We start from the raw sequence: 11,463 nt of genomic DNA, 5'->3' as shown, positions 1-11,463 counted from the left end.
AACTAAAAAAGTCATTCATATCTTAATCTTGTTCTCGATAACTTTCAGAAATTATCTAAGAATAATATGACGAAATCAACTTACTTTGGATGCGATATAATCGTGCATTATCACATTATAAGGATTATATTTGGAGAGATGCTTTCCTTACACACAATTGTGACTATCGAAGTTATTACGAACTAGAGGCTCTAAAGAGCCTGTGTCGATCACCTTGGTCTTTATGTATATTAAACGAAGGACACAGATGGATTCATGACAAAATTGTGTTTTGGTAATGGTGATGTGTTTGAAGTTTTTACTTTACTGAACGTGCTTGCTACTTACAATTATCTCTATCATAATGAACTTGGCCCATTAGTAACAGAGGAAAATATTTTTAAAAATTTACAAAGATTTACAAAATTTATGAAAATTGTAAAAAATTGACTATAAACATGATAAAAGGCAATAACTCCTTAAGGGGTCAACTGACCATTTTGATCATGTTGACTTATTTGTAGATCTTACTTTGCTGAACATTATTGTTGTTTACAGTTTATCTCTATCTATAAAAATATTCAAGATAATAAACGGTAAAATTTCCTTTAAAATTACCAATTAAGGAGCAGCAATCCAACAAGCAGTTGTCTGATTCGACTGAAAATTTAGGGCAGGTAGATCATAACTTGATTAACAATTTAATCCAGTCAGATTTCTTCTAAATGCTTTGGTTTCAGAGTTATTAGCCAAAATCTACATTTTACCCCTATGTTCTATTTTTAGCCATGGCGGCCATCTTGGTTGGTTGGCCGGGTCACCCTACACATTTTTTTAAACTAGATACACCAATAATGATTGTGGTCAAGTTTGTCTACATTTCGCCCAGTAGTTTCAGAGGAGAAGATTTTTGTAAAAGATAACAAAAAATTACTAAAAATTGATAAAAAAATGACTATAAAGGGCAATAACTCCTTCAGGGATGAACTGACCATTTTGGTCATGTTGACTTATTTGACGATCTTTTATCTATAATAATCTTCAAGATAATAACCAAAAACAGCAAAATTTCCTTAAAATTACCAATTCAGGGGTTGTCCGATTCATCCGAAAATTTTAGGGCAGATAGATCTTGACTTGATAAACAATTTTACCTCGTCAGATTTGCTCGACATGCTTTGGTTTCAGAGTTATAAGCCAAAATCTACATTCAACCGCTATGTTCTATTTTTAGCCATGGCGGCCATCTTGCTTGGTTGGCGGGGTCACCAGACACATTTTTTAAACTAGATACCCCAATGATGATTGTGGTTAAGTTTGATTTGATTTGGCCCAGTAGTTTCAGAGGAGAATATTTTTGTAAAAGTTAACGACGACGGACGACGACGAACGACGACGACAGACGACGGACGCTAAGTGATGAGAAAAGCTCACTTTGTCCTTCGGGCCAGGTGAGCTAAAAATGAATGATGAAATGGACACTCATGGAATTCACAGATTTTGACATTTTGACTGCATGCTTATTTATTTAAAGATGACCCACCCGGTTCAGGATTATTCCTTTTGATTTAACTGTCTGCGTAACTCTGCCCGATATTTTATTTTAAGTAGCTTTAGGTATTAAACATTTCATGATGCGATTATTGGTATCAGGATGCTTTGCGAAGTACATGTATTCTTAAAATACACAAATAAAATCAATGCAATTTATATTACCGCTATTATCTGTTCCCTATTGATAGTGGCTGCCTATCCAATAATAATTGGTAGTCTTTTCCGTTCAACAGTTTTACCATGTAGAACATTTTCAATTCGCGATTTTCGGACAGAATCTGTTTGTAAAAATGAGTTCTAACTTTGACACGTGTTATTATAAGATTGACGGTGAACAAAGTTAACATACACCGCTCTTACATCGACATTTGACTTGTCTCTATGTTTATAAACCTCCGAATGCACCATTTACTGTCTGTAATGCATTTGTTGACTGTGTTACATCTTTTATGACAATTGTCCTGTTAAAAATACTTCATTATATAAGTACACATCTTGGTTTTGTTTGGAGACATTTTGTGGATTTTTATGCGACTATCATACAAGTGGGAGTTTGGCTGGCTGTGGAGCCGGGTTTTCGTCAGCCATTTTCTGCAACACAAAATGCCTATACTAAGTAAGGAATATGACAGTTGTTATCCATTCGTATGATGTGTTTGAACTTTTGATTTGGCCATTTGATCAGGGCTTTTCCTTTGAGAGTTTTTCTCGGTGTTTAGTATTTTTGTGATTTTACTTTTTGATGCAAGGGAACTGATGTTGAACTTGATGCCTAGCTGTTTTTGAAAGAAGGATATCTTTAAAATTTAAGAACCAAATGAGTCCTTCCAGTAAGAAACGATTGGAATGGTTCAAGATTTTTCGCAAGAGTAACCATTTTCTTATTTGATAAAATAATTATTTGACTGATTTTTTTCTCTCCATAAAACGCTTCTCTTGAACTTAATTTTAATGTGCGTATCGTTATGCGTTTACTTTTCTGCCTTGGCTAGAGGTATAGGGGGAGGGTTGAGATCTCACAAACATGTTTAACCCCGCCGCGTTTTTGCGCCTGTGCCAAGTCAGGAGCCTCTGGTCTTTGTTAGTCTTGTTTTATGTTTACTTTTAGTTTCTTGTTTACAATTTAGAGTTTAGTATGGCGTTCATTATCACTGAACTGATAAATATTTGTTTAGGGCCAGCTGAAGGACGCCTCCGGGTGCGGGAATTTCTCGTTGCATTGAAGACATGTTGGTGACCTTCTGCTGTTGTCTGCTGCTCTCGGGTTGTTGTCTCTTTGGCACATTCACCATTTCCATTTTCAATTTTATTTTATAGAGATTTCTGGATGACACTGGGAGTTTAACAGTTTTTGAATCACCACTGTACAGTTTTTTTATAATTTATTGCATAGAGATATTTTGAAGTTAATACACGATGATGTGGTATAATTGCCAATGATACAGAAATTCAACAGTGGACAAATCGTTGCTTTTCAGTTACAATAAAATTCTATTCTTGCAATTCGTGGTAATTGAAGAGATATAATGTTCGTAACTTTTATTTCGCAATTTACTGACGTTTTACATGCTGTAGACCATATTTTTCATTCTAACATTTATCATCATTATACCAAATACATCCCCTTCTTTGTCTTTTGCACAGTGCATGCCTTGCAAGGCAACCCAAATTGTCCTTTTTGCTATCGTCAAATTTGAAATGACATCCTCTTGATCCTTTTGACTCTCCTGTCAAAATCTGAAAGATAGATACAATTCAGAATGATAATCCAATTCTTTAATTTCGTGAGTTGGTTAGCAAATACCACATTTGTATTATTCTCTTATTTGAGTACAAGGCCCAACCAAACGGCATACTCTTAAGTTTGAATTGCTGCCTGAAATTCATTCGACAGTAAACCTTCTACCAAGGTGAGATCGACAGCATTGAAATATTTTTGGAGATCAATATGAATAAAGAGAAAACATTTTTTTAAAGGCAGTGCACCTTGATACATACCCTTGCGTGTTTTGCTGAGTAGGCGACTTGCATTGTTTGCAAAATTTTTAATTTTGAACATGTTGAATGAGTCATTGTATATGGTTTTGTCGTCAAAACCTTTTGAATAATCATATCTTTTTTCAACAAAAGCGAAGTAGAAATCATGTGCAAATTATACGCAGATCTTCGTTTGATATAATCGAAGAGATTTGTCTGAAAAGACGTAGCTGCCACAGTTTGATAGATGCAGACTACCCAGAAAAAGGAGATAGCGACAGTTTGGTTTGATTTTGTCTGCTTTATTGTTTAACTACTACAAGTATGACAACCATTTTTAAATGACAATTTAAACTTAGCTTAATGTATTAAAATCTCTGCCTACCTTCTCTTTCCTGGATATGTCGCATCCTTCCAAAATTTCGAAACTACAACTTTTCCAATAGAAATACATTGTTTTTCAATTTAGCATTTCTAATAAGCATGTATTTCTGTTTTTTTTCTTCATTTTGGTCACAGTAACGTCATAATATAAAGGATTTATGACGACAAAATATTATATAACGACTTATATGTATTCAAGGCGACACAAACCAAAGTTATATAACATGTATAATGTGACATTCAGACAGAAATACTAAGTTACCTCCGACATATATGACACGATAGTGAAATACCTTGCACTTTAAACATTTTAGTACTCAGTTTATTGTTTATTCAGGAGAGAAATATCGTATATAATTATTTTCTACATTATACATACATTGCATCGTCTTGCACAGTTGAATCTGTATGAGTACAGGCCTCTAGTAAACAAGTAAAATGCTTCGTCAGTTGAGAAGTTGCTGAGTTGTGTCACTAGATCACAGATATATATTTTCTTTTTTCCATCAACGCCATTATTTCCTTCAAGTTAACACATTGCTAAGATTGTAATCAGGTTTAAGATTTCAACAAAAAAAAAATAATTATAAACGTTAATAGAACAGCAAAATTAACCACAAGGTTTCAATACAGTGTATAGCTGTCTTATCTTGGTTTAATCGTTATAAACCGTATGCTGTATGGTAATATATGAATACTGTGCCCTTACGTGTTGAATAACTCAATATTGTTGATTTTATTTTTGGTGTTTTAACACCATTTGTAAGCACCGCATTAAGACTATTTCGTGACGACCAGTGTTTATTGGTGGAGGAATCCGGAGTGCTCGGTGAAAACCACCTTTGATAGAAAGCTGACAATCCTAGTCAATAAAGATTGAAGTCGGATGCACCCGCACAAGCGGGGTTCGAACTTACAGCCTCAGTGTTGACTACTTGTGATTACAGTAGTAACTACTTCGATTGGCCACCGAGGCCCCTAACTTAATATAGTAAACATTTCTTTCTTATGAAAATCTTGACGGTTTTGACGTTACATTTGTTTTTGCGCAACTTGCGCCTGTCACAAGTCAGGAGACTCTGGTCTTTGTTAGTCTTGTCTGTTTCGCTGACTGATTTTTAGTTTGTTTCTTGTTTTGTCTTAAAATTGCTGAACACATACTTCAATATCATTAAAACAATTACTGACAATATCCTTCTGGTACTTTCGAAGATTCGTTTTGCATTAAACTGTTTCAATGTCTTTACTACAACCCAGTTCCCTTTTCGTGAATGTGACCAACCGAATTAGACTATATACCGGCTTTGTAATAACATGAGCAACACGACGAGTGTCACATGTGGAGCAGGATCTACGTACCCTTTCGGAACACATAAGATCACCCCCAGTTGTTGGTTGGGTTCTTGTTGCTGTTGTACGCCTGTTTGTTATATTTCTACCTATTGCGTCTGTTTGTTTGGTTCAAACATTGTTGTAAATATAATGGATAGTGATTCAACAGTCATACAAGTGAGAGATTTAGCTAGCTTTAAAACCAGGTTCAATCCACCATTTTCTACATATGAAAATGCCTGTACCAGGTCAGTCATATGACAGCTGTTAACCAGTCGTTTGAATTGTTTGGTTTTTGATTTTGCCATTTGATTAGGGATTTTCCGTTCTGAATTTTCCTTGGAGTTCAGTATTCTTGTGATTTTACTTTTTTTTTGTATATAAGATTGAGAATTGAGAATATAGTTTGCAAATAATGTATTACATCACATCATTTAAACTTATTTGGATAGTTAGCTCATTGGCAATCATACCATATCTTTTTTTATTTTTTTTATTAGACTTACCCATTAGAATATATGATTCCCCAACCGTCAACCTTCTTCCACAGTTCTCAAACCCTCGAGCAGGTGACTCTATAATTATATCTGAACCAACACGTTCTCTAACTCCCTGTTTTGAAATGAATATCTATATATAGTATCTTTTATAAATGATTTCAAAGTATATCGCTACCACTCAGTTTAATACTGGTCTTCCTGTACATATTGGGAATCTCTCAGTCTTCTTGATGACATGAGCTGAACATGCAAAAGTGTAGTGAAACATTTAAAAGCTTTCGAAATGTCATACTGTTGGGTTAACTTAGATTAAGGACTTTCCATTTTGAATTTCCCTTTGAGTTCAGTAATTTTGTGATTATATTTTGTATTGTGCTATGGAACAAATTATTGTTCGTTGCCAATTTCCATATTTTCTCATTTTACATCGTTGTAACGAAAAAGAAAATATGTGCATGTTAATACCAAGAACTGAATATATCTTATTTGCATGGAGGAGAAATGTAAAAATAAGTTCTATATTGACAGAAGTATATATGTTTGAAAATTTACTTGACTACGATGAATTGACTATTCATTAGTTAGTGTGTTCAGATCACGATTACCGTTTCATATTAAATAGGTTATTTAATTAGTTGCATTATTGCAAATCAACAATCCTTCAACTATCATATGCCTGTGGATATTCATTACAATCACCCAGTAAGTAGAATAAAGAAGATGTAATATCAGTACCAATTTGACAACACTATGTCCATGTCACAATGTCAAAAGTGTAAAACAATAACTCGAAAAGTCCATTTATTTTAAATTCTCCCCTTAAAGGAGCTATATTTCAAAACTTTCTACTTAAATTTATCCTATCAAGTTATGAGTTACATTTCTATATTCTACTGGCGAGGAAATGTAACAATAGGTCACCGACAGATGAATTATTTTAGTTCAGTCTAGGTGGCCGACTGGACACAGTGCATTCGGTGCTTCATACATTGTCGTACCTTCATTGCTGCTAGTATGCGAACTGTGTACCTATTAGTCGAAGTATCGACAAGGGGTTCTGCTGTATCCAGATCTTCCTTGTTAACTTTGCCATACAATACTGAAAACGTCACACGATATTATTTAGGTGTTATACCATAAGTTTGATACACTGTGTTTTATCATTTGTATTTTAACTTCATTGTAATTTTTCAAATACTTACTTTGATTTGATAAGAATAGTAAATAGTTTGCAGTAAAAAAAGATGTTCCTGAAGTCATTTCTGTGGTATTTTGTTAAACAGGCGTTTTTATGCAACACAGTAGACTATATAGCTACCTAGTACCTTTACTGACAAGTAAAATTGATTAGATATGGACAAACTTTATTTTCCCTTGAATTTAAAAAGAGGGACGAAAGATACCAGAGGGACAGTAAACACATAAATCGAAAATAAACTGACAATGCCATGTCTAAAAATAATAAAAAAAGACAAACAGACAAACAATTGTACACATGACACAACATAGAAAGATATAGAATAAGCAACACGTACCCCACTAGGGTTGATCTCAGGTGCTCCGAAAGGGTAAGCAGATCCTGCTCCACATGTGGTTACTCTTAATCAAACTGATAGCTCTGTACATTTAAACAAAAAAATGTTGCGAAAATCAAAAAAACTATAGTTTGCCAATGGAGTTTAATTTTAACACTTTTCAACGCTTTCTATGTTTGATGGTTGAACTGGTGGATTGAATATTATGTCTAAAACTTACTTAAATTACACGAAGTTCAAGTGAAGAAAAAATTACATAAGTATAGGTTGTGCGAATTTTCTCCCTGCTCGTGAAACGAAAATGATACTTATTTTACCTAATACTTATACGGGTTATTATTAGTTACATAGTGTGCTAGTGACCTAATACGGTATATATGAGGTCAGTAAATTCCACGAAACTGTAATCTCCATATGGAGTTTACTGACCCTATATATACCATATAAACTATTACACTATGCAACGAATTTATCTTACCGTCTATCATAACATGTCGCCGTACACTTATGACGTTTCCCAGTGAGCAAGTCTGCAATACCGTTAGCATTATGAAACTATACTTCTATTGATCATTCAAAATCAAATGCCATCAATAACAAAGTGTTACCTTTAAATGTGTTTTATGAATTTCTTTCAAAGTCAAACATATCAACCACTGAAACATGTTATACTTGCAAGAGAACACACTTGTGTCATACGATAAGAAATCACCGATGTGATGCGCTAGGGTCCATTTTCACTTGATCTTGTTCATCGAACTCCATTTCGCTTCAGTATGGTGCACGAGTTTGTGTTTCAAAACTGAAGAATTCGAAGGAATTTGCAAATAACTGTTTCCTAAAAACACTAGAATTATTTTTGCTTGTATTTGATGTATTCAATTATTAAGAAAAGAACCTAATATGACATTTAATAAAAATACCTTTTCCAATAACCAACTTGGCCCAATTTGTCAATACAATTGCATGCATTGAATTCCTTTTTTAACGGATTATATATTATTAAGTAGTTAATGTACTACTTGTACAATGATGTATTGATAAATTTAAAGTTGATCAAGGTCAATAATAATGAATTTTTTGTTTCATATTTCCCAATCAATTGATATGTAAGCTTCGTAAAATATAAAACCAAACATTTCCCAGTTGATGTTATTTGATGCAACCATGTGTTTCCATGAATTTTATGTTGATTACACACCTTTTCTAGGTCAGTTATGAGTGTAATTGTTTAATCTGTACAAAAGTGCTTACCTTCTATATAATAAGTTACATGCATACAAATATCAATATAACATACAAAAGATATTGGATATTTGCCAATAGAAATGTCAATCTTAATCTACAATAAAGTTATTAAATTCAGTGGAAAATATTGTTTTATAATCATATGTGAATGCATATACCATGTATACGTCAAATTCAAATCATTTACCAATAAAAAACCAAATGAATTAATATTATTTTTCACTTTATAAATGTCTTGTTTTCATTGCATATCTTCTTTTTTACAAGTGAAATCGGTGACCGAGTTAAAAAATATATTTCACTTGTAAAGTAGAAAACACATACAATGTACTAGAATATCAAATTCAGGCCAACTAAAAAAATAAAACATAAAATGTCAGACATGCCAGACAGTGCCATACATTGTAACTGGAAGTAAAATACTAATACACATGCATGTTGAATATAATGAGCAGAGCAACGTGACAGTGTCTGTCTTAAAGACTTTTATCATTGAAATTTGTTTTTAGAGTAAAGAAAATGGCAAAACAAAATTAAACCAGAAAGAGAAATAAAATAAAAAAACAATAAATTGATAATTTTACGATCTTAATCCAGTTTTATTTATGCTATGTAATCCCAATAATATGATCATGGAATATAGTAGGTCATCGTACGGACTTCAACAAGGAGCAACAACTTGGTTAAGAATAATTAACTAAATAATTAAAAGTAAAATTAGATTTTCTATGCATATGTTTTATTTGTTTTCAAAAGATTCAAATAATTTTTACACATTAAAGATTATGACTTAATTGCGTTTTTTTTTATTTTTAAAAGTGTCAATGATAAAGCTATTATTAACGAGTATTTTATAAGAAAGTATCTGAAGCACCAAACATAGTAATATCATTCCGATTTACAAACAAAATGTATACAACTAGGAAAACGTTTGATGAAAACAATCTTACTACTAGCACTGAGAATAAAAATACCATTTTGCTATTTTTTTTTCTGCAAAAAATTGACTGAAATGGTGTTTTCAAAAAACTATCAATTAGGTATTAAGTAAGTATATGTTGTTGTCTAAGAGTTTGATATTGACACAGAGTAACTGTTTGTCCTCTGATAAGAACACACTGCATTAAATTTTATATTGCTTAAACAACAACATTGATGGGACACTCTTCTTTGTAAGAAAACATCGTAACTTCACGGTTTTTTTTCATAACACTTGTTTTTTCCTATAGCTATCAGTCAATACCCTTAGCTTGGTGCATACATTTAGTCTTGACTTACCATAGTCAGCTTTGCAGAATCGAGCTTGAGAGTGTCGATCACCTCTAGGACATTCACAACCACTGGTTAGAGGTTGTAATTGGACTTCTGTGGTGATCAGTGCTATTACAATAATAACAAGTTGCAATGATTTAATTGCCATCTTAGCTGATTGATATTCTTTTGAATTAACGTCCAGCAGTTTGAAAACACATTTTTTATTTGAAAAGAATCGTTTGCAATGTCTTATGTCGATGTTTGTGTGGGGATCTTGAAAGGAGTAAGCAGCATGAATAATGTCACTTTGTAAAAACAAATAGTTAACCGTTACAACAAATGCTGAAATTGTTTTTTTTATCAAAACTATCCGCATACAATTTAAATGTTAGCAATTTACCGAAAAATATTTCAAATTAAAAGAGGCAAGCACGTTACTCAAAAGTATCTCTTCATATCGCCCTTGTTTAACCTAATCGCATAATTGCATAAAAATCGTTAATGGAAAATAATATCAATATTAATAGCATAATTTTCGCATTCAATGTAGATATTATTTCATAAGTACATAGCAGATGTGAACATGGAAATAGGGTTATAGAAATATGAATTTCGTTCAGGTTTACAGTTTTATAAGCTTTTATTTGTTACGAGTTATTAATAATGTGCAAATTCTTCATTTTCATTTGTAAATATTTTTTATCATTTAACATAGATTGTGGGTTTCCATTTCCTCTGTTTGAAAATAGATATAATGCACGATAACGTTGATGCATCGAAACCCTTTGATCGATTATGTTTATTGAATCAATCAAACCTTTATCTGTTATTTTACGACAATGATGTTGGCGACTGATGTTCAGAATCCTTTTGTTTTATCCATGTAGGACCAAGACATATTTTGTCTGCTTACCCATACCTTTTTGTGTAATTTGATTAATTACATATAGATTTATTTAAATATAAAATTTCATATATGTTGTTTTTGAATGAAAACTGGCGCCAATGTTAAATGTAAGAACAATCTGTAGAGAATTCTTTCCCAGATAAATCAATGACTAATATATCGGAAATCTCACTTTGTTCTGTCTGTTTTGTTCCATTTTTAATATATTACTAATTCATAAAATTCTTTTTACAAAATTTGTTACTTTAATCATAGTAATGATCATCGTTAAGTATAATTATAACATAGAGCTTTGTTTGACCATTTGTAAATATTTGTTGCATGTCAGTGTTGTATTTATATATTTTTTGTCTACTGTTATGTACTTTTATATTGATTATTTAGGATCCTCTTCTTCTCATATTTTGTTCTTCAAAATATAATAATCATAGCCAGTATGATTGAAGAAAATACCAATATTATGTTGTAAAATTTGCTGTAATAAAGTTTTCTTAAGACAAGGAATGATAATATTAGATATATTTACGTTTCTATTGCTTGGCCTGGGTTTGCGTTATCGCTTCGAATTCTTGTCTAGATTTTCAACGTTTCAATTTTGAATTTCAAATTCCTTGGGGCCGTACAAAAAACTAAAGACATATTAATTGTGAAATTGCGTATGCAGTGCGTAGAACAATTTACAACTTCAGGGTATGATCACTGCTGGTTGTAGCCTTACGTAGGTATCACCACTAGCAAGTATCAAACCGTTTTCCAATTTTCTTCTGGATAATTTACCATTTGTTATTTTTTC

The 11,463-nt window shown here is 32.4% G+C and overlaps 1 protein-coding gene across 1 annotated transcript; it reads right to left on the bottom strand.

Moving 5' to 3' along the window:
- Window positions 1-3,006: 3,006 nt before the first annotated feature.
- Window positions 3,007-9,948, bottom strand: LOC139526134 (uncharacterized). Its single transcript, XM_071321277.1, has 5 exons — window positions 9,788-9,948; window positions 6,725-6,825; window positions 5,733-5,838; window positions 4,274-4,416; window positions 3,007-3,270 (listed from the first exon to the last, which is right to left on the bottom strand). The coding sequence occupies exons 1-5, from the start codon at window positions 9,927-9,929 to the stop codon at window positions 3,124-3,126; spliced, it is 639 nt and encodes a 212-aa protein (XP_071177378.1). The 5' UTR covers window positions 9,930-9,948; the 3' UTR covers window positions 3,007-3,123.
- Window positions 9,949-11,463: the final 1,515 nt, after the last annotated feature.

Source organism: Mytilus edulis, chromosome 6 (genome assembly GCF_963676685.1).
Source record: "Mytilus edulis chromosome 6, xbMytEdul2.2, whole genome shotgun sequence".
NCBI classification, from domain to species: Eukaryota; Metazoa; Mollusca; class Bivalvia; order Mytilida; family Mytilidae; genus Mytilus; species Mytilus edulis.
The sequence above is the reverse complement of the archived record's forward strand: the minus strand, read 5'-3'. Positions and strand labels throughout refer to the sequence as shown.

What these genes read in the sequence shown, in the direction of transcription:
- LOC139526134 (XM_071321277.1), bottom strand. Translation starts at nt 9,929, where the DNA reads ATGGCAATTAAATCATTGCAACTTGTTATTATTGTAATAGCACTGATC. An exon ending in ATTCTGCAAAGCTGACTATG is followed by an intron (nt 6,826 to 9,787) that starts GTAAGTCAAGAC and finishes TGACGTTTTCAG; the next exon opens with TATTGTATGGCAAAGTTAAC. An exon ending in GGAATCATATATTCTAATGG is followed by an intron (nt 4,417 to 5,732) that starts GTAAGTCTAATA and finishes GTTAACTTGAAG; the next exon opens with GAAATAATGGCGTTGATGGA.